At 37.2% G+C, this 26,788-nt stretch overlaps 1 protein-coding gene across 7 annotated transcripts in view; it reads right to left on the bottom strand.

Moving 5' to 3' along the window:
- Positions 1-26,788, bottom strand: part of LOC126760267 (mucin-17) — a 46,433-nt gene that overhangs the window by 4,530 nt on the left and 15,115 nt on the right. For 2 of the 7 annotated variants that reach the window (XM_050475773.1, XM_050475772.1), the window contains exons 3-6: positions 26,663-26,688; positions 5,113-5,189; positions 408-603; positions 49-345 (exon numbers count right to left, since the gene is read on the bottom strand). In XM_050475773.1, coding sequence (XP_050331730.1) covers positions 49-345; positions 408-468 — 358 coding nt within the window. In that variant the 5' untranslated portion in view covers positions 469-603; positions 5,113-5,189; positions 26,663-26,688. The other 5 variants (XM_050475778.1, XM_050475775.1, XM_050475779.1 and 2 more) reach the window with 5 other exon arrangements.

The following is a 26,788-nucleotide window of genomic DNA, read 5'->3' as shown; positions in this document are numbered from 1 at the left end:
GTAAAGAAAAGTTGTATAAAGTGTGTACAATAACAAAAAAAATTGTACCTGGATTTCTAAATTCATATTTTGATGCATCCAGTAGCTTGTTTTCGCATACTAACTCTAATAGTTTGCTTAGTGGTACTCGTGCGCCCAACCTCGCAACGTACAGCTGATCCTTCGGCAGAAGTACAGTGATGCGGAATGTCTGTTCAAAGGGCGCATTACTGGTGGCTGCCGGTAACGGTGTGATACGATTGTATTCCAATTGACTAGTTTCGTTGATGTTCGTGGACGAGACTGACAAGCTATTTAGGTTTGTGCTAGATTTGGACAGTTTGCCATTAGGTGTTGCCTTGTCGGCTATAAAGAAATTAAGATTATCATTCGTTAGGTTTGAAAAGAAGGCAAACAATAACACTCACCTTTGCTCCTTTTCCCCAACCACCGGTTGAGTGTGGAGAATCCATTTTTCATGTTGCTCATAATTTATGCTTAAAACATGCGCCCACGATAAAGACAGTAGAATTCCGACACTTAAAAACTTGTTACTAATGAGCGCTTATTCAATTTGGGCACTTAGCCATAATATCATGTGGTTCCAACCTTGGTTGCTGCTGCCTAAAATAATAATAACGAGTTAGCAAATTTGTAATCGTAAACAAAATTTATAAGTGGTCGTTAAAAAATCGTTATCGTTTTGATAATAGCTTTGTTTTAGTATAGATTATGAGACCAAAGGCTTTGACAAGTTTCCGATGGAATAATTTACTTTGATTTTAGTGCAATAATTTCAATAATTTCATGCATTGAATTGTGTGTTAAACCCGCTATTTTCTCTATATCTACGTTATCTCAATACTAATTTCCCTTCCGTCAATATTTGAATTAATAATGAAAACTATATTTGTTTTTTTTTGCAATTTGGGCCCAAAAAGAATTTGCGTCAAACGTCTTCATCTTATCTGTTTATAGACCAGATAAGCGCTAGAGTGCGCCCCATTAGCTTCAACAGTTAGAAATATTTTTCAATTGTTTTCTGCTGGCTGCTGACGTATTAAAATTCAAATAAAGCTGGAATACTCGCTGTCTTGCACTCTAAAAGCCATTCATTACGGCATAGTTGTGCGAATTCCTTGGTCAAAACGAGAATTTTATCATGCATTTTAAACAGAATTAGAAGGATTTATTGCTTACTATGGTTAAGCTCATATGAATTGATTTTTGCTCGCAACCCTTATTTAGTTGCAGTCAAATGCGCACTTGAGCTCTATGTAATTACTCGCGCATGATCGTGGCATCGAATGTCATACATACATATGTATGTACATATGTATGCACGGCGGCTTACCCCCAAGGAGATTGACGGTAGTGAGCTGTGAATTGCTCAGCAGCCTTAGCAACAACAACCGCGCTTTGGCAGCTGATTGCGATCAAATTTGCTTGGATAAATTTATGCATTGAACTTTAAGAAATCTTCTGCCTGCAACTGTTGCGTCTTATTTTTTTTGAGATTATGGCACCATACAGATTATCGAAACACACGAATCAATCATAAAATGAAAGTGATCGGTCCGTACGTACATACAAGAATGTGCTTACCAAGTGTATATTCAACATTTCAATATTTCAAATCGATATCTCAAAAACTGAGGGACTAATTTGCGTATATACAGAGAGACAGACGGACATGGCTAAATCGACGCAGCTCATCACGCTGCTCATTTATATATAAGTATCCATGTTACAAGCATCGGGGCGAACTTAACGTACCCTGTTCAGGGTATAAAAATTAACTGAATGTGCCAATGTAATATATTCCTTGTTCAATTAAATACCTAAACACCATAAAACAATTATATACGACGCTCGTCAGCCCGACGTGCCATCAACAATAAAAAACATCACATTCATTGCAGTGTATTAGCAGAGAAAATGCCGACGCTCAAGTACGAGTAATTATTTTTGCTTTGCTCATTTACTTCAAACTGACAAATCGAAATACACTTGAATGCAAGTAAAATTTCCAGCACTGGTTCAACAGCCAAGTAGCTAAATCTCCAAGCACGTCAAGTGTAGCTGACATGCGCTTAATGCTAGGTGCTGAATAAAATGCTTACGTCTCGCCATTCAAATTAGAAGATGATACAATACGAGTGGAAGCGTAATAGTACGACGGCAACTATTATGGACTGCTGCGAATCGAAGTCCCCTCATATGCACCTAATGGCTTTACTATTTTTGCCTGTTGTTGTTTTCGATTACTTTGAATGCCAAACGCATCAGCGCAAGCGGAGGAAAGGGCTTGAAAAAATTCAAAACATTGACATTCAGTGCGTGAGCGCTTTTAACACAAATGCAATTAAAATTAAAAATTATATATGCTATGTGCTTTGCTATTGGGTATTGCGGACGAGTTGTGTACGTAAATACTTCGGTGTCGCCGAGTAAACGAGCACGTATCGGTGGAATGTTTGCGGTCTATTTTTATATTAATTTCATTGGGAGTTATTCAAACATATACATATGTATGTACATAGGCTCCAGAGCTTATAATTTTGTCACTTTTGCAAGTACACATAATCTGGCGCTGAAGCCGAGCATTCAAAAAACGAACAACTCTTACATTCGTCTTGGGCGAAACGAGAATTACTCATACGCTCTGTCAACATCGCATTGCTTACCTTCTCGACGTAAATTATTGACGGCGATTAAGTCATATTTACATACATAAACAATTAGTAATTAATTTAAGTGAAATGAGTTGTGATTTAAACATGTGTTTATTTCGCGAATGACCGCATAGGTTGGGAATTTCAGCGGTGAACAAGTGTCTTCACCTGTTGGTACGTTGAAATTAGCAAAGTGTTTTCTGAATATGCAAATGCCATGAATTAAAATGAAAAATTTTATTAATTTTCATGTCGAATGTTAGCGTTTATCGGAAAACGGTCTTACTATTACTCTCTACAATTGCTTTTATTCTAGCTTTATCAGCTAAACAAAACGAAGCAAATGAGAAGTAAGTCCATAACAATAAGAAGCGTGCGGCCGTATTTGGCAACAGACATTAGACAGTAATAATGAAGTATAGAAAAATCGATAAAATAGCACACGTCGTGTTTTTCTCCCCTCTCCGAAGACACGTCTTACCAGCCAATAGTAAAATAGTAAAGCTAAAGCTTTGTTCGGTGTGGTGTTTTGTTGATTCGTTCTTGATAGTTTAGGCGCAGCGCTAGTGGGACAATGTCGAATAGTGGAAAGATAGTAGCTAAATACATATATTCGAGAGCTAAATTGAACAAAGATTTTTTTCGCTTACTAAAGCTTTGAGTTGTTGTTTGTGAAAAAGTAGTATGTAAAATGAAGGTCGGATTAGCATTAAAAATCTACTCAATACGATGAAACGGATTCTATAATAGCGGCTTACTTTCTTTAAGCAATCTTCGAAGAATCTTTCTAATTCAACTTAGTATAAATAGAAATAATGAATAGAAAACTGTTATATGTCCAGCGGAAACTAGCCTATAATTTATTGGTATTCAAACAGATATGCCGCAGATCTTCTGAGTACAAAGTCTTCTGAAATAGATTTTATTACTTTCAAACATGAATGAATGAATTTCTTCCTGATTTGCCGCCTCTTCTATTCTTAATCACAATCAATATTATTTTCTAAATAATAATTCTATTAACGACCTTTGTAGTATTTTAGTACATATCTAACCTGTTTATCAGGCATCATATAGAACTGCACTATGTACTGTAGAAATTGCTAGCAATTATGGTTAGCAGAAAGAATTATAAAAATTTAATAACGATTAGTTAATGCGAGAACTTTTATAAGTGCTATTGTGGGAAACTCAAAACGTTAAGATCGCGCAATAATAAAAATGTGAATATGTGTGTAAGCGAAAGGCACTAACTCTACAGAGATTCAAGAAGGTCATCCCATGTGACGAGGTGTTTTTAAAGGAATTGTTTCTTTTTCTGAAAGTTATGTCTTTAAAACGACTTCGAGTTTTAAAAAATCGCTTTACTACCGTATTCTATACATGTTAAGAAATGAATTTATGAAAAATTGGGTAGTCGAAAAAGTCTTTTCGTATTTTGTCAATAGATGTCACCAGTGCTGCGAATTGTGGGTGGATATATGCTATTCCATATTATTTTATGCTCATAAGCTATGACCTCACATCAAAGTACATAACGGTTTGCTTACTTCGCATCAAACAAGGGACGTGTCACGTTCCATTCACTTAAATGGCTCACAATGAAATTCTTGAGTTCCAATTTACTTAATAGTAAAGTGGAACACTACCAATAATCGATTACTGAAAAAAAGGAATGTCCAAATATGCCTATGTACAAACATACATATAAAGTATATAAGAATAACCTCTGATGACAGAACAATACTTGTGCCACTAACCATATTTAAATTTACAATTATGACTATACCAGAACAAAAGTAAAGTATGCGGTTAGCCACAGTAAAAAAACATGAGCACACCCGCCAATTGTACTAACCCAAAGTAATAATAATTACAACAATAAAGGCCCAAGAGGCACGCATACTCAGTTGGCCCATATGAGGATTTTGGCGGCACTGAACCCACAAAAGTGTGTGTTACCCCATTTATCATTAACATTGCTATTTACACGTTGTTTTTGCTTTATGTGCACAATCATACATTCATGCATACATTTGTGCTTATGTACATATGTTTGTACAGGTATATTTGAATATTTGAACGTGAACATGGCTTAAATGAAGCTAAGTCGAGTTGCGTTGCGCTGGCAGTGACTTGCTGCTGCTGGATGTCTGTGATCAAGCCAGCGGACATGCTGATGATGACTGAGTGCCGAATGGTATGCAAGCCGGCAAGTCATTGAACTCTGGCCCTCTTTTGTTGCGTTAATTCTTTGTCGCTGCCGAAGATGGTGCGCCGGTCCGTTGGCAGTGAATATTTGCGTTAATCATTTTAATTATGTATGTTTGCACTACTTATGTCACACACACACGCACTTACTTACTAGTTGAGGTATACGTAGCAGTATTTATTTTTAGCTGTTTCTTTTATACCCATGCACACTTTCTTCAATTAAACTAGTAAATTATTCACTTACCTTTGGCGCCTTTTCTGGACGGCGTTGACTATTTATATTGATTTGTAGCTAATTTGTGTTTTCATCTAGTGTTTCGCCTGAAAGAAAAATAAATACCAATAAAATAACAGTTTAACCCATTTCCATTTATTTCAATTTTGTTGCTTGACTAACAAGTATCATTAAATAATATCTAGCAATTAACTAAAATTCCATTGTTTAGATTGATTATAATCAAGGCATAATTATCTGGAATTCCTTAACGTTTTAATAATTTGGCGTTTTTCCCTTGCTTTTATTTGTTATGTCGTTTTGTCAATTATCGATATCTCTAAAGTGGTCCCAACATATAGATAATACAGTACACTTGATATTTATAATAGTCAAGACAATAAAATTAAGTCTGGGGACTTGGAAATTTTTATGTTTTTTTATACGCTTGCTAAAAAGAACATCTGTATATAATATTGATTCCGTATATTAATAAAATTAGAGGTTTTCAATTATTATACCTAGAGGGCAATTATCGTTTAGTTATAATTACAATTTATTAGCAAAAACGTTTTCAAAGTAGAAACAACGAAATTTATATTAAGCATTTTGCTTTTAAGATATGGTATTTTGCCGCTACTGTATATGTATTTTGAAAGTCCGCTTTACTAGTTTGCCACAAAGAAAATTGTCATGGAAAATTTTCAAGTTTTTTTTGGAGTGTGGAAAGTAAGGCATTTATTTAGTAAGCAATTACAAATTATCTAAATATATAGTATGTCTAAACACTTAAATCATTCGGAGTGTTAGATTTTTCCATACATTGTAAAAGTAAATATGTAACATATCGATAAGTAAATATTTAAAAGGTACTTAATACGGGGGGTCTCAGAGCAGTGATCCCCTTCTTCAAAGGAATGAATTTTTAATTACGGTTAGTTCAATAATTCGAGGAGTTTTTGCACAAACAGATCCTTATTTCGATTTAGTAACAAGAAAAATCGTTAAATTCGGCTGCAACCTAGCTATAGTATCTTTCACAAATAAACAATATTTTTTACATAAACTTGATTCTGATCGTTCAGTTTGTATGATCCGATCTGAACAATATCTTCGGAGGTATTGTATGGCAGTTTTATGTTAGAGTGATCGCTTCTGAGCAATATCTTCGGAGATTGTATTACTGTCTTAGAAAATAACCGATGCAAAATTTCGTGAATATATCTCGTCAAATGAAAAAGGTTTCCATACAATCACTTTATTCCGATCGTTCAATTGGTATGGCCGCTGTATGCTAAAGTGGTCCGATATCATCGTTTTCGACAAATGAGCAGTTTCTTGGGAAGAAAAAGTCGTGTACATAATCTCAGTTCGATGTCTCAAAAACTGAAATATACATTTTAACAGACATACAGACGAATCATCACCTTGCTAATTTGTATATGTATATACTTTATAGGGTCTCCGACGTTTCATTAATATATCCTGTTCAGGGCATAAAGTTAGGGGACTATAGCAATGTGTATAAGTCAAATGCCCATCATATTTGTTTACTTTTTCGACAAATGTGAAATATTTGTAATACATTTTCTGACCTAAGCTCATAGACTCATCATCGTGTAGGGTAGGTTCAAGCAAAATCAGCCGATCAGCAAAATCGCATGATTGTTATAAAAATGTACGAATTTAATTTTTTTGTGGATTTAATATCACAATTACTTGTTTTACTTAAAAATTTCGACTATTGGTTATTTTTATAGCCCTTCAACCAACTCCTTGCAAATATAAGCATAAGAATAAATGCGTAGTTTTTTTGTGTGTACGTGGTATTTTCTACAGCTCGCAATCAATACTCTGCCCTTCGTAGCTCTCACCTTCAAATAATTATTTTAGTATTTGACATCCATCCACTTCCACTTCTTCTGCGACTAATTATCTTTTTTATTACGATTGCTTCGGATACAGCCACGTTTTCCTATTTAATATACCTTTTCGTTATTATTCCATTTTTGCATATGAGAATGATTGTCGCTTAAAAATTCTTTATTTATTTCACTAAACCAACAACTAAATTTTGTTTTTGTTTTATGGCTTTGACATTCACTCTTGTCGGTTATTTACGATATAGTTTTCTAAGCAATGTTCTTATTGCGTGACATTAAAAATAAACCGCGACGAAAAACGTCGTTGATTTCGGTTGAAAATTCCGCAAACGACTGACTAAGCGTTAAAAGTTTTACTAAATTCTGCCGCTAACTTCAGTTTCAAGGTATAGGCAACTTCAGCGTCATCCACGCGACGTGCGATAACAGTCGCTCTTCAGTTGGCGCATACTATGAGTACATATAAAAGCACATGTTTACCAACCCTTGAATTTGAAACGAAAGCGAGGGGGGCGACGTGTCTACTATCACCTGCCATACCTGGCGACCTGATAACACGAAACTCTCACAGACACATTCGGCAGCGCTTCCAGCGAAGTGGCGCTTGGCGCCAGCTGCAATGTACCGTTATTGAGTAAAGGCGCACACTTTACCGACCTTCCCACTATTCACACTTATTTATTTGCGCTCAAACTATATATTCCCTCCTTTCGAGAGCCCAAATTTGTGCACATTTCAGAGCGATTAGCAATTAGAGTGCTTTCTATTTGCATGGAACGTTCTCAGTATACTTTCTCCATACGTATGTACATCAAATGTTTCTCTACGTAAGTATGTATGTACATATGCTCTTTTTTATCACTTGTTTAACTTGTACTTGCTACATGCTCGTTGATGCTTAATTGTTTTATCAGTGAAACTGTTTGCGACAAGAATGTCAATTTTATCTTATCAAATAGCAATGGCGCGATATGCGCAGCAAGATCACTCCATCTAACCACTCTCCCCGCCTACCTTTGGTGATGGTGCATAGGATCCCATAAATATATGTACATACATATGTATGTATTGAAACACTTGCAAATAGTTGGCGCGTGCGTGGTCAAAACTTCTTTGTGATTTTATTCGCTTATGCCGGACCTTATGTGATCATAGAGAGAAATACTTAGTTGCCGTTAGATATTGTGAGGACTTATTGTACCACTTTAACCCGCACAGCATTGAAATATAGTACCTATAAGTAATGAACTTTGAATGTAGAATGCCATAAGAAAATGTATGACACTTGGAGGAAAATAATTTAGTGCTGCCGGCTGTGAGAAATGTTGAACTTCTGTGAAAATGATAAATACTCACGCAGTTTTTAAGACAATGTGCTATTTGACAACAGTTTCGGTTGCTTCGATTACACAACTACTTCGGGCAGAAGTTAACACTGTACTGTAGTCGTTGCTTAATTTAATTTGCTTGAATATTAAATGTGTTTGGGTGGCGCTGCCCAAGAACTGTCGGCGTAACAGCTCTTAAAGCCAAATATTTTATGCAATATTACAAATGTAATATGTGTAGGCGTATAAATATATACATATATACGAGTATGTCTGTTATACGAGCGCGTTGTAAGTGATCTTTAAATTGATGAACAGACATTTTTAAGTGCGCTGTAATGCTTACTTAAACCATGCCCATGACGGAAAAGGAGCGTTCTGTTACCATTTTTGGCAAGCGCCAATTGAAATTCTTTGCTTTTGCAGTGATTGCGTTTATATTATACTTTTGCTTACAAATGAAGAAGCTTTTATCTGAGGAAGCTCCACCCTTGTTTGAGAGTTGTTTTACTAGGCAGCCACATGACGCGCCGCGGCACCTGTCCTTCATCACCAATCGGATGGCGACGCTGATGAGCTCATCAATGAGACAATATAGGCGCTTTTGACACAAACGAAGCCATGCCGCGCCTGCATTGCCTACTAATGGAAGTTAAAGACGGTAAGCGCTTCAGCACGGGCGGCACGCACGCCAAAGCGCACGTTTCAGTGTGGATTTATATATCTGGTGGGTTGGAGCGTGGGTGAAGTATTGTATAATTGACTAACTTAATAGGGGGATGAAGTGTGTCACAGTCTTGTCTTTATCGGCCAATTATTTAAAAACCGTTAGGTGTAGCAATCGATTAGGTGAATGTTTAGGTGTTCACGCGCTTTCGCAATAATGGCTGGTCAGTTTGCAAAGGTGCGCATTTGTATATGCGAGCGAAAGGTAAACTGGGCTATTGATGTTTTTTCACTGATAAGTAATCGTACAAAGGCACAAAAGACAAGGCTGAGAACGCAGAAACCGATAAGAAAATATCGTTCGATTTAGTTACAGGGACAGAAGGTGGTTGACACAGATTAGTAAATAAATTTTGCTGGGAGTTCTTGTATTGAATAGAAAAGTTTTGAGAAACTTTGGAAATTTCCCCCCATTTCCCCTCTGAATTCGTAACTGGTAAGAATGTGGTGTTTTTGATGCAGGCTGTCAGGTTGGTTTTTGCTTAATGATCAAATTTAGTAATTACTGATGTCTACTTTAAACATCCATAAATAATTTTTGTCTTTACACTGTGCTCATAAAGAACAGAGTAAATGTTTTTATGGTGTCCCGGCATTGTTCGACAGACAGGGCCTTATATGTAGTTCTTGACTAGATATTGATAACACTTCATGTTGATTAATCCCTTCTTTGTGGCATGTAATTGGTGCAAGAATAGTACAGAAGTGTTTCGGCAGTCGCTGGCGCTGTTATGTTTGGAAGCAAAGTCGTTTGTAAAATAAACACCATTTCAATTTCTTATCACTTCAACCTGATCGCTATAAATTTCATAGTTTATTTTTTTCTAGTTTACTTATATTCCGTTTTTCTTGCAATTTGGTTTTTTAAGGTTACCATTGTTGTTGCCCGCTGCTTTTCGTAGTCAAGTCTGAACCGAATACTAGCTCCCTGGCTGCAATTTATGGGTGCGCCGTGACCGCGGCAGCAACGGCAGCCACAACCTTAACTTTGGCAATGTGATTTCTTTGTGGGCCAATAGCCAAGTACGGCATTCATATACTTATGTACCTCGTATATATGCATTGCCACTTTAGTTTTGTTATTACAGAAATAGAAATTAGCTTCATGATGCACTGATTCTCACACCACACTGTGGCACCGAATGTAAAAATCACGATATGAAATTGAAAGAAAAGTGAAATGCGTGACAAAGAAGCAATGGAGCGTAAAACCGCAAAAAAATTTCATTCATTGAGATTATACGAGTAGAGTAGTGAGCATACAAGTAGTTTCTGTAGTGAAATTGTACCAAAGTAGCCGCTGGTTCAAAAGCACTATAGGTGCTAGCTCCTAAGCACGCAAAAGTCACCATACTTTGCTGCTACTTGGATGTTGAGCTTTACTTTTTCGCTGTGGCGAACTTTACTTTGCGCGCTTTGGCATACTAGCATTCGCTGGCCTCAATTTGCAGTACCAACATAGCGGTAGAGTGGCTAATATAGGTAGAAGACGACTGATGAACGGCTGAGCAAAGAGTATGGTGAAAAGTTAAGAAAAAGTGGCACGAACTCTTATATTTCTAAGATCTGCAATGCTCTTGGTGGCATAAAAAGTGAATAGTGAATTTACAATAATACATTTGGAGCGCACAGCAAAGATCCTTATGATACTCAAACGCTTTTCGAAAACTTAAAAGAAGCAAATTTCAAGGCCTTAAAATGTTGTGACGTGTTGTAGACACGACCAACTGATAAAGACACGATTGACCATTCCCACGACAGTCAGGTCTTAGTAACCAGAATAGAATCGAATTTTCATCCGGCCATGGGCTGTCAGCTTGGCACCATTCCTTGGAATTAATTCAGAAGTGGTTTCTACCGCTACAACAACAACGCAATTAACCTTCTCTAACAGAGACATACTTACATATATGTATGTATATTTTTCCAATACGTGAATTATCAGCTGACGACGCGATTGTGCCCTAATTCACAGTGTGGCATACACATGTTTTTGTTCCCTACTGCACTTAATAGTGGCTGTTGTTGCAGACATTAGTGCTACTTTCCATTTAGTTCCTTATTCGTTCCCTTTCCCCCTCGTCGTTTTATCCATCACTGACGTCGGTGATTAAGGGCAACTCAAGCCAACATACAGTAAATAATAAGCTTTCAGCAGGCAACTTAATTTCCTTATAGCAACAGCTTCTTATATCGGTACCCATTTGAGCTAAGTTAAAAAGCAAACCCGAAAAGTGCCAACTTTCCAACACTTGCCAATGTTCTCTTTTTATTAAAAATCTTGTTGCGGTGCATTTTGTAATGATGATTCACAGCGATCACCGCTCTGTAGCTGCAAACAAACGCACACATGCATGTACATACATATGTATGTATGCACTTAACTTTGACACACTTTCAAGAGTTAATGCAATGCCAAAATACGGCTGAAACTTCATCGAGAGAAAAGGTTTATAGGATAATATATGTATAACGTCGCTCGCTAGTAGCTTTTGTTTCTTATAACTTTCTTAGCATAAGTATGTAAATATACACATTTCAATCATGTATGTGAAAAACCACAAAGCGGGGCAATTGTATAAAAGCAAATAAAATTACAAAATTCACTCCCACAACGAATAAAGAAGAGAGCCGTCGATTAAATGACTGACATACAATGCACAGGAGTTGAAAATGTCATTTCAAATTTGTCTGTCATTCGTCACTTGTCCGTCCGTTTTGTCACTTGCACTATTTATATGCGGATGTGTGACGATAAAGACTCGTCTAATAACTGCTTGAACTCATTGACTATGCGAATAGTCAATTAGTTGCAATTGGCGTTACTCGCAGCCACAATGAATTACATACGTACATATGTACATTGTCGAAGTATATAAACATACAGTTGCCAATGCATTTAAAATTGGCGTCATATGTTATGCTACGGCATAAAATATGTTACATCGATACCTTCATCAAATATTTAGATTTTACCTCTCTTTCCTTTGAAAGTTCTCGGTGATATATGCAATTGTATTATAATATATCGGGTGATTTTTTAAGAGCTTGATAACTTTTTAAAAAAAAAAACGCATAATATTTGCAAAATCTCATCGGTTCTTTATTTGAAACGTTAGATTGGTTCATGACATTTACTTTTTGAAGATAATTTCATTTAAATGTTGACCGCGGCTGCGTCTTAGGTGGTCCATTCGGAAAGTCCAATTTTGGGCAACTTTTTCGAGCATTTCGGCCGGAATAGCCCGAATTTCTTCGGAAATGTTGTCTTCCAAAGCTGGAATAGTTGCTGGCTTATTTCTGTAGACTTTAGACTTGACGTAGCCCCACAAAAAATAGTCTAAAGGCGTTAAATCGCATGATCTTGGTGGCCAACTGCCCATGCATCCCGAAAAATGCACTGTTTGGTGTGGTTTGTACGCTGGTGGAATCATTGGACCGTATTTTTTCAAAGATGCTGTTGGACGCAACGTTACGGTGAATGGCGATCGCTATCGTTCGATGCTAACAAACTTTTTGTTGCCAAAAATGGAAGAACTGAACTTGGTTGACATGTGGTTTCAACAAGATGGCGCTACATGCCACACAGCTCGCGATTCTATGGCCATTTTGAGGGAAAACTTCGGAGAACAATTCATCTCAAGAAATGGACCCGTAAGTTGGCCACCAAGATCATGCGATTTAACGCCTTTAGACTATTTTTTGTGGGGCTACGTCAAGTCTAAAGTCTACAGAAATAAGCCAGCAACTATTCCAGCTTTGGAAGACAACATTTCCGAAGAAATTCGGGCTATTCCGGCCGAAATGCTCGAAAAAGTTGCCCAAAATTGGACTTTCCGAATGGACCACCTAAGACGCAGCCGCGGTCAACATTTAAATGAAATTATCTTCAAAAAGTAAATGTCATGAACCAATCTAACGTTTCAAATAAAGAACCGATGAGATTTTGCAAATATTATGCGTTTTTTTTTTAAAAAAAGTTATCAAGCTCTTAAAAAATCACCCGATATTTGTACGCCTTTACTGATACTTTGAACAGGGTATATTAAGTTTGTCACGAAGTTTGTAAAACCCAGAAGAAAACGTCGGAGACCCTATTAGTATACAAGTATACAAGTGATCGGCGTGATGAGCTGAGTCCGTCGGTCTATCTCTATATACTCGAACTAGTCCCTCAGTTACTGAGATATCGATCTGAAGTTGTTATGTTCCCGAAATGTGCTATGACTAATTTGCAAAAGTATCGCTACAATCTCCGAAGAAATTGGAAAAGAATTTAAGATGGGATCGCTATAGTATATTGCTACCATATAATCTGAATAATCGGAATCAAGTCCTTTTTTCTTGTTTTAACTTATTTGATTGTCTAATGAAAAGACGTATTTCTTTCCAAAAATAATAAAAACAACAGCGCATAGTAAATGTCATTTCGGCAACTGCAGCCGTCAAATTTGCGAATTGTGTCATCAGCATCGTGTGTTAAACAGTAAAATGAATTGGAAACCAGGTTACTCAAAACAGCTTGAAATCTAAACAACTTGTGTCAGTCACTCGTAAAATAGTTAAGCGAGTACTTTTAATTTTGTAATTTTCATGTGTCGCAAGCTATTTCTTGACAGCAAAAGTCACACGTATGTACATAAATCATTATATATATGTATGTGTTATTTGTGTGTGTGCTCAAGCTTCGTTTGGTGATCTATGCAGCAAAGTCTCTCAACTCACTCTGACGTTTGGAATGCGGCACGAATCAGTGGCGCAAATAGTCGACTATTATTTGCTAGATTTCGTTTTCCTTGTGCAAGTGGCAGTGTTGCAAATTGAAAATGTTTTCGGGTTTATATCCGTGAACTGTGCTATTATCCAAAATTATATAAATATTAATTTTTTCAAAAATATTAATTTTTTCAAAAACAAATTCCTTAACAGTCGTGCTACTCCGCTTGCAACCAACCACCAATTTCCTCTGCTCTAACCGCCTGATGAACATTTTTGACTTTTGCTTGAATAAAACATCTTCGAATGCTAGTTTCCTCTCGCACTAGTTCGTATATTTCCAATAGATAAAAGCTTATTAGCATTACTGCAGGTATCAGCCTTTAAAGTTTTTCAATGTGAAGTTTTGGCTATTAAATTTCGTTCATGTATTCCGAAAACCAATTCATTAAAACGAAAGTTTTTTTGGATCTTACAGGGCCCGTGAAGTTAAAATCGGCGACGTAATATTTTGTTATGATTAGTGTATAATGAGCTGAATATGATTTGTGTTAAGAAGTCAATTTCATTTTTTACATAAATACAAATATTTTCTACGTGCAACAAGGAAAATTTTCTTTCTTTCCTCTTCTTCATTAATGGTCTTGTAGCAAGCATCTCGTTTTACGAACTTGAAGTTGAATTATGAAACTTCCTGATTTTACTTAAGCAACCGACAAACACTTCGGTGGGTAACTTGCAATTGTGGAAGGGTGTTGCAGAAACATATATTCATATCTATAATCTAAATGTACATAAGTATGTGTTTACGTAATTGTTTAATTTTTTCTCTCGGTGTTTATCATGTGTACTTGCACGGTACGTGCCACATGCAACACTTAAATGCCATAAGAAACACGTTTGTTTTGTAAATATGACCAGTAAACTCACGTATGCACATAGCTGTACATATGTCTGTATGTACACGTACATAAATTTTGTGCAATAAAACAAATCACACACACACATATACACGAACATTCCTAAAGCAGGCTTATCGCCAGAGACATGGCCATAAAAAACTCATTAACCGACTAGTAAAACTAATAATAATAATTATTATAAAGACGGCAATACAATGCCATATGGACATATGTAAGTCCACTTCGTACCCACATGTGTTGACTTATCTTCGTAAATATTCGTATATGTATTTTTGTAAATATGTATGTATGTGAGCAATGACAATAATGTAGGTAAAAGTAAACGTAACGAAGAAAACTGAAAGCGAAAAAGGCCAACAAGGCAACGGTGTATCAAATAAAAGTGGCGATTCTCTTGTTTAACAGTCTTTAAGATATTATTCGCGAACGCTGAAAGATAGGCGCATTCCTTCGGCTTTAGATATGCATAGAGAGTGTACTTACGTTGTTTGCTTGTGTATGATTATTTGCACTCGCTAATGGTTGTGGAGCCAAGCAAGACCGGTTAGCGGTCGACTGCCTGAGAGATACAGACGCTTGGACATACTTATGAACAAACAGTCACAACGACGAGTTCATAATCGGTTAAGTGGCGATCAGTTAGACAGTCAAACAAGTCGCCAGTTGAATATATCGAGAAACACACGGCGAATCGATACTTCACACGTAAATTTTGATTGCTTGATTTGTGTGGTATGACATTTAGCGCCACTCGGCAGCGCCTACAAAACCTAACAGAACGGGTTTTTTTTATTTATCTTAACATTTCCCCATAATTCATAATTTCTCATTCCATATAATTCCAATTAAACTGCAATGCTCGGAATTGCGCAACAAAATAATAAGCTTTGGAGAAGCCTGATTAATTTGGTTACGTCGCCTTACTGACTTCGGGAGTAAATCCTTTTTAAGGGAACCTCCCATCAAGCCACTACATAAAACCAGTGCTTTGTTTATGTATATTTATGCTCATTGTACTTACATTCATATGAATGTACATACATACATATGTATATACGCATGCGAGTGCTTCGCACAAGAATAGGCGTCCACTAAGCGTGAACGTCAACTTTGACGACAGCCCGCATTTATTGGAATTGTTATTTGTCACTCGCTTTTAATAGCATTAAGCCCAACATGCAGTGCGGCCGGCATGTTGTCAGTCACTTAGCCACGTTGTGGCATACAATGCGCATGCGCCACTGTGACTTGAAATGCAATTGCGATTCGAGTTAATATTGCTAGTGTGTAACAGTAACCGCAGGCGTGTCTAACGCACATACAGCTGCACGCGCACAAATACTTGAATAGCATACAATGTAGAGCATTGAACTCTAGAATAATGCTGGTTGCAACCGTTAAGTGGCAACGTTCGGCTTGGCTGTGCGCCGCCGCCGCAATTTGCGGTTCACCTTGCACCAAAGAGCTCGATTTAGGTTTATACATGCACTTGGTGAACATAAATTTAGAAATATGACATAAAATTTTACACCCAATTGTTCGTATAGGCATGCAGTTATGTACATATATATACATACATATACTTGTATATATGTATGCCAGTCGATTTATTTAAGAAAAATGCAAGCTATTTCTACATTTGTACATATGTCTGCTTACGAAATTGATATAGAGAGATTGTTTATATGCGTGATTTTCATTGCATCAGCTGATGACCCTGGGTAGTCCGCAGCATCTCACAAGCCGCATTTCATTGGGTTTTAAACCTTCAAATCTATTATTTCTCAAGAATTCCGTATTTGTACATAAATATGTTGGTCTGCAAGTATCGATAAGTATACAAAATTGTCTAAAGAAAGTGAGGGAATTTGGGAAAAAGTGGCCGCGGTAGCAAGTACCGAGTCATCAAGATGTTTGTTAGATTTCAATATGCAACTGGGCGACGCCGGAGGTAAGTCCATTAAGACAAATTTTCCCATACCAAATCCACTACGCATCGCGCTCAGCATTTTAAACAACCATTAGCTCTAACAGCGATCTTAATCTAAGTGAATTTGTTAAATTACTATATGGATTTGGTGGTCGACAGTGTTGCAGTAACTTTCTAACAACAAGTCAATATTCACGTGATTGAAGTGAACCTTTTTAAATGCATAGGTATACGAACAGGTTTCTAATGCACTCGTATTTAGGTTTCATTCGCCAATTTTTCTTGTATTTCTATTAACTCATGCTATGGGTCCACATAGCTCTAATGTTTCTATATACATTTCGGACTCTTATTTATACCCTGAACAGGGTATTTTAAGGTTGCCACCAAATTTGTGACATCCAGAAAGAATCGTCGGAGACCGTACTAAATATATTATATGTACATCTTTATATATAAAAATTACGCGTCATGTTGTTTGTCCGCGATGGACTCCTAAACTACTGAACCGATTTCATCAAAATTTAGCACACTGTGTCCAGTTTGAACCAACTTAGAAGATAGGATAGTAAAAACAATTCATAAATTAAAAATACTCTATTAAATGGACTCTCTTAAGCGGAAGTCTCCATTAACCATGCACATTGGCCGGTCCCACAATTTGTTGATGTTTATTAAGTACAATCTATGAAGCAGAGAACTCTATTAGCAGCCTTAAATTTGTTATTTTTTGCGTGGCCGGATCCACTAGTATGTGTATATAAATGATCCGCATGACGAGCTGAGCCGATTTAGCCAATTCCGTCTGTTCGTATCTTCGGTTTTTCAGATATCGATTTGAAAATTTGCAGACGATCTTTTTTCTCCAACAAGCTGCTCATTTGTCGGAACTACCGATATCGGACCACTGTACCATATATCTGCCATACAAACTGAATGATTGGAATCCAGTGCTTGTTTGGAAAGCTTTTCCATTCGACGAGGTATCTTCACGGAATTTGTTATGAGTTATTGCCTAAGGCAAATTGTTCAAATCGGACAACTATAGCATACACTATATAGCCACCGTACAAATTCACCGATCGAAATGAAGTTCTTGTAAAGCATATTTTGTATTTCTGAAAAGTATAAAGCTAATATTGGTGCAGCCGAGGTTAATGTTTTTTCTTGTTTTTATTATAGAACACGTCCTATTTAACTAATTTTTGAAAAATTAAATGCTATATTCTGTTGCCAGATGATTTATGTCTCTTATCGATTTCTTCGACTTTTAGTAGCTCATTAGTTATACGAATTTGAATATTATTTAAATGCTTTAAAATGTCCGAAAGTTATGCTGGAAAAGTCAGTTTGAAAACTGGATATGCAGATGCGTTGCATAAATTAAACTCAAAATATGATTGGCTCTTGTCTGAGCTTTTTCTTGATTTATAGTATATCAAATATGACAGCCGAGCGACAGTGGCTCGTCTTAATTATTGCAGTTTTGGACGGCATCCACGTACACGAACGGTCGCCGTAACTGCTGTTTGACAATTGTTGTTGCTGCAATTTATAATCTTGTTTATGAATTGATTGGCGCTGCCACGCACAGACAAACTTAAATACAAATTAATTTCATTTGGCTTTTGCACGATTTTTTTATTTGAGTTATTTGTTTATTTATTGTTGTTGTAGCAACGACAATTAAGTTGATAAAAAATAACGGCACTACATCTGCGAGCATGTATTTTTTTGATTGTTTCGCCAACGGCGTTGTTGGCAATGTTAGTTTTGGCGTTGGCGTTAGAGCCGGCAGTCATTGCTGAAACTGCTAAGAGTCTGCACAAAACTGAATTGGCGGCCTTTGCAGCTGCTTGGCTTTTGAGAGCTTCGGTAGTTCAGTGGTCTTGCAGGTGTCTATTGCTAATGTGACACATTGACACAGTTGTCACGCATTTTTGTTGTTATGTTGTAATCTCTGAAAGCGATTTTCAATTTTGATGTGCCGTTGTTTTCGCTATGGCCAAAAACAAAAATTCAGCCAAGCACTGAAATAATGTGATCTCTGCTGCTTACCTTATTTGAAGTGTTGTTCTGCATTTGTTGAATGCAACAGCTGTCAATGACATACCATTGCAACGCATTAGCTGTTATGACGGCATGAAATATCGCAACAGCAGCACTACCTACAATGTATGTATGTGTATTAATTGCCAGCAACAGCACCAACAACAAGAAGCGGAAACGTTGTGATTATCTTTTGGAAAAGTCACGGTTAGACATTTATTTCGCTGCAAGAATTTCGCCTGAAGGTTGCAGCCATGCCGCCGAACTTGCAGCAGCCAAGCTGAAACTAGCAACAAGAGCAATAGACCTATGCGGCATAGCAATGTGTAGTCGTGGTACTTCGTGTGCAACAGTGCTTGTTGCATGCCAGCGCTAGTATATATGTTGTTTTCTTGTTGCAGCATTAAGTAATTTTTCAATAGCGGTATTTGTTGTCGGTCGCGATCGTTTGCAATGTCAGCACGTTCGTTGCCGCATGAGTTGCACCCAACGAGAGCAAATTCAGTTACTGCAGACACAGTTTATCTCGGCAGAAGTGCAGTAACTACATAAAAGAAACGTTATAAACGTACATAACGTTTTTGCTGTTATTGTTTTAGTGAGTGAAGAAAGTTAGGAGCCATGTATAGTTTGGGCTGGAGGTCCATTGGTGCGACTTCATACCTCTCGGCGATATTAATAAAACTGTGCCACATACAAACGTATGTCTCTAGACTAATTTTTGATGTTTTTGATTAATTCTTTGTCATTTTAGTATAGAAAGTTTAGATAAATTAATTGTTGTGTGAGATTGAAGGAACCCAAATAATATTTTTGTTTAACAAACTAACCAAAAATATGAAAAAGTTATGTAATACAGAGTAAAATTTAGAAGAAAAAAACACGCAATGATGCATCGTATGTTCGAAGCCCCAGTAAGCAAACTTTGGATTAGCACATAATTAATTTTTGAACGTCCATCATATATTAACTGATGGCTGTTGCTAGCTGTCTATTTGCGGTCATCGTCTATTGACCCGCGCAACCTAAACGCACTTACAGACATGTGTACTTAGCAACGGTGCGGCATTTCAATCATGTTTACCGCTTACTTCTTCACTTGATGCTTGTGCTTTTGTGGCGCATAGTTGCCATCATTTGCCGCGGCTGCAACATGCAACATAGAAAATAAAGAAAACTTTTTTTCTGGTTCAGCCTGTAACAACCACGCGGCTATTAGGGGTGATGAACGGCAGTGTCAATGACTCCAGCTGTATGTTGTTTACCGTTTTCGCTTTCTGGACGTTTGCGACAATATTGATGCCACATCGATGCCAAAATAACTTCGCTCAACTGGCAAAGTAAAAGTTTCGAAGTTTGTATTTATATTTTCAAGTTATTTCAATTATCTGCAATTTGCTTTTCACTTGATTTCCACATTTTTTCGTGTCACTTGTTTATGGTTGGTCATTTAGATTTTGTTGCTGCTTTTAAAATGCACTTTAATTAAATATTGTAGTATTATGGCACAGTGCATAGAGCGTTGTTACAAGGCATGCCGTTTTTCTACCTTAGCTGATAGGTGAAATCGAAATTTTAATACCTCCACACTACTAAATTACATATGCACATTAGGGTGGGTTAAAAAACGTATACTCTTTTTACTTGGTACTCTGAAAAATGGGTGCTTAGACACCTCCAAGAAAGTCTCTTCAAGTACCAAGCGAAAAAAATATTGGTTTTTTCACCACCCTAATGTACATCCGTTGGTAAATGCTAATGTTAATGGAAATGTTGAATATCTGCTCTTCTCAAATATTAAGCTACTTGTGTTGCCCGATTGAATCTACCACTATAATTATATTTTTTAAAAATATTTTTAAATTATATAACTGTATTTTTTTTTCTTTGATTTTGCCAAGTCATTCAGTGTTGTATTATATATGTATATCTAATAATTGTTGACATCCTTGGCGTGACACGCAACAACAACGAAAAATTGCAAATATTATAAATTTCACTTTTACTTTTTAAATATGCATATGTATTTGTGACTGTGCAATTACATACATGCACGCACACACATAAAGATAATAATCTGGTATTGCTTGCAGTTGTTTTTCTTGTTCGCCAAATAAATTGTCATCATTTTGGAAGCTGCAAGTGTTGCAAATGCCAAGCTGACGTTTCGTGTTTTCGCTAACTTGGGTGAGGACTCGGGCGTTGATTGCCAATAAATTGGTGGAATTGCAAGTTTTGCAACACAACGTTTAAATAGTAATCATTTAACGACTTCTACATACATACAAAATATAGACATACATATGTAGGTACATACATATATGTATATACACCTGTGTGCGCCAGTGCGCATGTGTATTGCTTCGCTTGCGGATTTCAAGCTTCCACTGGTTGGAGCACGCGTAAAAATTGCTAAGTCTGAAAGTTGCACACTCCGTTTGCCACTTGCCACTCGCCACATTTCAGTTGCCGTATGCCACTTGTCTACTTGTTGCGAGCACCGCCGCCAACAACTACCCCCACACTCACACACAAATGCCGCATTTGTTTGCTCGCTTGCTGCAACTGCCAACGTGCGAAAGTTGTTGTTAGCCGCATGATGCAACGAGTCGCACACACATAGGCATACATAGCTGTTTGTGCAGCCCCGGCGCATGCGAGGAGTCAGGCGCGTCACAAGTGGCACTGTGCTTTTGCTGCTGGCTGCTTTTTATGCGCCTTTGTGGAGTGCTGTGAACTGCCATGCGCACACATTCATATATGCGGCTGTATGGCGTGGTATTCAACAGACCAGCTATGTGTTGATTAGAAATTTCGCAAGTGAAAAAGTGGCAACTTTCACATGCGTGCTTGGTTTAGTTTGTTCAGCATCGTTTTTATTGTTATTTGGGTTTTATTATTTTCAAAATGTTGGTTGTCTGTGGCGTTTGTTTTTCGGATAGTAAAGTACAAACTGTGAAGTGTTTAGTGTTTTCTGCTGGTTTAACGCTCACCAGCTAGCACAGTTTGAGAAGGAAGCGGCGGGCTCACATTGATTGCGCCATCGATAAACTTGTCAACTGTAGTGTGGCAAAAACAGCAACAGTTGCAAATGTCACAATAAAGGCGCTGATAATGTTGCGATTTAGTGCAATGCAACAGCACAACTATTTGAAATATTTCGTTACGAGTTTAGCGAGTGACATGCACAGCAAATATGGGCTTCCATAAAAAAATGCGTTCAAGTTGGAAAAGTGACGAGCGACAGCTGCATGTAACTTAGGTGCAGGGCCAAAATGGGTTGTAGTAATCACACAAAACTTATGTGTACTTGCTTTTTGTGTATAAGTTTCACTTTTTAGGCTTTTCACAAATTGCACTATGTTGTGCTCTGAAATATGTACATATGTACATACAGCTGTGTTCATGGAAATTGTAGTGCCAGAAAAATCAACTTAAAAATACCAACTATGAATTTAAGACCTCTAAAACGTATATACACCGTTTTAGTTTTTCAATATACATATCTGCAACAAAAAAAAATTTTAAAATTTGTCTGTTCAATAGTATTGAAAAAGATCTAGTTATTTAAAATTTTATATATTCACTAACGGTGGCTCGCACGAAAATAACGATGCCCTGAGTTATTGCGCGATTTGTAGATATGTATGTACATACACTCACCGTCAATAGGTTAGACGCAACCGTATTTACGTTAGTATTTAGCTAACAAATTGTGAATCTAAACCATCCTCGAATCTTCTTGAACACACACAAAAAATTTCATCAAAATCGGTTCAGTAGTTTAAGAGGAGTTTAGTGACATACACACCCACACAAGATATATATATATATATAAGATAAATATATTTTTTCGATTCGCTAATATTTGGCTACATCGATACACTGACGTTGCATGGGGTCTATTATATTCTGATCTCGCGTCATAAGGATTCAAACCAATGCTTCCTTGACCACCGCACTACATTGTGTTCTACTTGATGAATTTGCTCGTTTAACATTTCCCCCATTAATTTTCGATTGAATTCAGGTCCAGTGCCTGCGCTGGCCAGAACATAACGTCGAACCTTTCTGATGCATATCATCCAGTTCCAATGTATTTTTTTATAGACATTTCCCAGTTGGCAAATTATAGCAAAGCATTATTTATCGCTTCTCAATACAACAATTTCTTCTTCTACCCACTAAAAATGAAAAGAGCACTGGGATTTCAAAATTCAAAAAATTTCATCAGAAATCACTTAACACATTTATTTATCACAACTTTTTAACAATTCTTGCATTTATACACCCCTAACGATAAGCACTACTGTTTTAACGAACAGCTTGTGTTTGCAAAAAATATAGAAAAGGCAGTGGAAGCAATTGTAACAGAATTTTTCCGTTTTTAAATTTGAAATGTCTAGTTCTCCAAAATAATCACTCATGTTGCCTTTGCGAGCCCAAATATGATGGGAACGATATTTGAATATGTTGCAGTACTATTTTAATGAACACAGTATATACAGTATTGTACGACTGTGTGACCTCACTTATTTTCCAAGTATCTGCATCTAATTTTTTTACACGAATGACATGACTTTATTGAAAACTATTACAAAAAATATCGTTTTTTATGGAAATGAGGATATATTATTTAAATAACATAAATTTATGTGCTCACATAGCTTTTGATTAAGCTTACTTCTATTTATGGCTTAGGTTTGAATAAAAATTCACTGAAATAAAACTACGGACAAATACTTGAAATATTCCGTGGTTAAACTTGTTGAAATCGGTGCGCGAAACTGTGTGGTCAAATGTGCACATAGAACTGCTTTTAATTAATTAATTTTTATTATTCTAATTCCTTCTTTGAACCGTGATTTTGCCACTTCACTTGTTAATTTAATATGGTTAGTCTGTTTGTTGATCATTTGTCGGCAGCTTTGAAATCAGTCCAGTGGAGCGAAAGCTCACAAGCGAATTGCTGTTAACTGCTTTGGAATTTCACATATGTATGTATGTGCTTAATAAAACAAACCGAATTTAATTTCATATAGTACAAAGTGATTATAAATAAAGTGAAACGATATCGCTGTGCCTGCCCGCAAACCAGTAGCAGATAATATACGGCAACCAAAACAAGAAAAAATTTTTTGCTTGAGATAAATAAAAATTACTTAGTAAGCATAGAAGGTGCTAAAACAACAACAACAAAAAAATAATAATAAAAAAACAACACGCAAATGATGACAATAAAATGTAAGAAATTTCGACCTTGAAATGAGGTCGTCTTACAGTCGACTTAAGCAGTTACAAACTGATAAATGTACACAAGCACATAAACACACACTATGACATATTTGAAGGCATGTAGTATTTACACAGTGCATACATACATAAAGTTATATAAAAGTTGACAACAAAAATGTTATGAAAACAAACAAAATTACTGCCGCAGTCAGCGAATAACAATGAAGCGTAGCGTAGAATCAAAATAGCAGAAAACCTGTTTTCTTTTTTAAACACGCTCATACTAAATTAAAAAAAGTCAAGAATTCATGAAAAAACAACAAATTATATATGACACGATAAGCAGATTAAATACATGCGATTAAGTTTACACATACCTACTGAATATGACGTATGCACGTCTTTCCAAAACTTCTAAACAAATTTGGAAATATAAAATCTATGAAGTTCGTGAGCCTACGACGCGTATACGGCATCCTTGGAGCATAACGACATGTGCACGTGGCATGGAGAGCTTGTCAGCATTTGTGGCGCGCCTGAAAAGCTGCCTTTGCGCTTCTATTGCCCTGCTCATTTGGGTGCCTACATTGCTGTTGTACTTCCTGGTGGCTGGCCCCTTTCTACGTTTATGGTCAAGAACCTGTTTTGGCTAACAGCGGCGGCGGCCACCTGTGCGCTCGATATGTATGTAGGTGCAACACTGACTGCAAGTTTGTTGCAGAAAGGAAAACTGAAAATGCACCGACTTGACGTCACGTTGTTGGCAACGTTAGTGGGTTCGCTCTTTATCCGCACGTCAGTATTGCAGTATTTGCGTTGCGTGTACGTGCAGCCGCTATCGAGTGGCTTGTTAGTCAGTTAGTTGGATGGATGGATGGCTGAATGCATAGCTGGTTGAATTGATGAACTCTTGCCGCCGGCCAGCTGGGGGAATGCTTGGCATGGGCGATGTGCTTGTTTGCCTGCATGCCTGGAAAAGTTGGCCTACCAGTTTTAGTTTCATGTACCGTGTACGAACTCGTGTGGCTTTTGCTGGGTTACGACGATTTGTGGCGCATAGCTATTAAGTTTTTAGTATTTTTCTCGTATCGAAATTAGACAAATCCTGTTTTGAAAATGGATTTTCGGTAATTAGTGACACACTTTCGTCTTACCGACTTTCCATTTTTCACTTGATTTTCACACAAAATTTCCACTGTAGCGAATTGCTGCATGTTTGAGAAAGTGAATGAAAACGGCAACGGCAACGGCAGCAGCAGCAACAGGTTATGTGCTGACCACTTCCCGGTGCAGCGGTCAGATTCAAAAAAGAACAAACACCGCTTGATTTCAGCACTTTAACTTCCTTGTCCACTAACCGATATTTGATGCCGCCTTGCGACTGCTTTGGCTAAATCGATTTTCCCTGCAATTGTTGGTATTGCCGCATTTTTCGCGCCGCTGCGCTTCCGCTTTGTTACGTGTACGGCGTTTCGTGCCTCAGCGCCGAATCGCATACAACACGTTAGCTCACCTTCTCGCCCCTACTCTGCGTGCTAAGAAACGAACTGTACTAAACATCCGAGAGCTTAGGTGCGAAACGTCTTGCTGTTTACATTTCACGTTATGCGAAGCCAATGGTAATACCGAGGCGCTTTCGCAATGCAATAACGGCGCATTGCTTGCCACCGCCTGCCAGCGCGCCGCCACAATGCCGTTGTCTCATTTAGCCCGTTTTATGCAGCTTGCAATACCAGCTAACGTATTGCTTCGATTTTTGTGCGCTTATTGGCAGTGCTGGAAATTGCTACGATTGATTGATAGAAAGTGCCAAAGCAATAAAAATCATGCTGAAACAAAAATTACATTGAAAACTGAACGGCTGTCGCGGCTGCATAAAGATTATGAAGTAGCCAGTCTCTGAAGGAGTTAATTGAAATGATATCCGAAAGAGGTTCCATCTGCCATTGCGAACCATCAACTGTTCAGCAAGGTTAAAGTTTTTGTTTTTGTTTCGAAATCTGACAGAATTGCAGCAATAACATTGCTGATTATGATTTAACTTAATTTCAGCTTTTTTTTGCATCTAAATTGGAACTTAAATGAATTTTCGAAAAAATTTGAGCCGGATTTTTCTGGGCTCACGTTACTTGAGCGCAATATTTTATATTCTTATTGTGATGCCACATAAATTTCTATGTGATTTGTTCATTAGGATTTTACACCGTCTCTCATTTGGTTGTATAATCGATGAGACACAATTTTAAATTCAACGCCACATCTGGCTATTTTTCACGATATTCTGCATTTATATCGCCTTACAACGCAATTTAGCGAACTGTGAAATCGCGACCTTGAATTATAAATTTATTTTATCATATGCATACCTTTAGGTAGCCCGTTTCGTTTTAAAATCATCAACAACTGGTAGCTGTTGCTTTTGTTGCGAATGTATAATATTCACATAAGTTACTAGCTTTACAAAATGCTAGCCAAGAAGGCGAATAGTTGAGAAGCAGCAACAAAACAAGCAAACAACCATCGCAAATCTAAATCACCAATCTCGCATATTAAACAGTGAGTGAACACAAAGCGTTGCTGGTGCATCGCAATGTGAGGACAGTGCGGTGAAGTGCGGCGTGACGCGGCGGATGGCGTCGTGGAAGTTGGACGAATAGCCGATCTGTCGATTGTTCGTTTATCGCTGCTAATTTACTAGTAATAACGTGTTCTATAGCATCTCTAAGTGTTTATACTCATATCTGTGTAGTTTGTAACTAATTATTGGTTATGTGAGCGTTTTTTACTCACCTCTTAGAAAGCAAGAATTTTGAAATCTGTAAAGAAGAGAAAAGGGCGTCGTCAGTTAAGTGTATCCTAGTGTATTTTTATAAAGTAAATATTTTCAATATTTTCTGTTAATTTCGTAGGCAATGT

This window comes from Bactrocera neohumeralis, chromosome 5, assembly GCF_024586455.1.
Source record: "Bactrocera neohumeralis isolate Rockhampton chromosome 5, APGP_CSIRO_Bneo_wtdbg2-racon-allhic-juicebox.fasta_v2, whole genome shotgun sequence".
Taxonomy (NCBI): domain Eukaryota; kingdom Metazoa; phylum Arthropoda; class Insecta; order Diptera; family Tephritidae; genus Bactrocera; species Bactrocera neohumeralis.
Note: the sequence above shows the minus strand (reverse complement) of the source record. Positions and strands in the feature narration are given on the sequence as shown.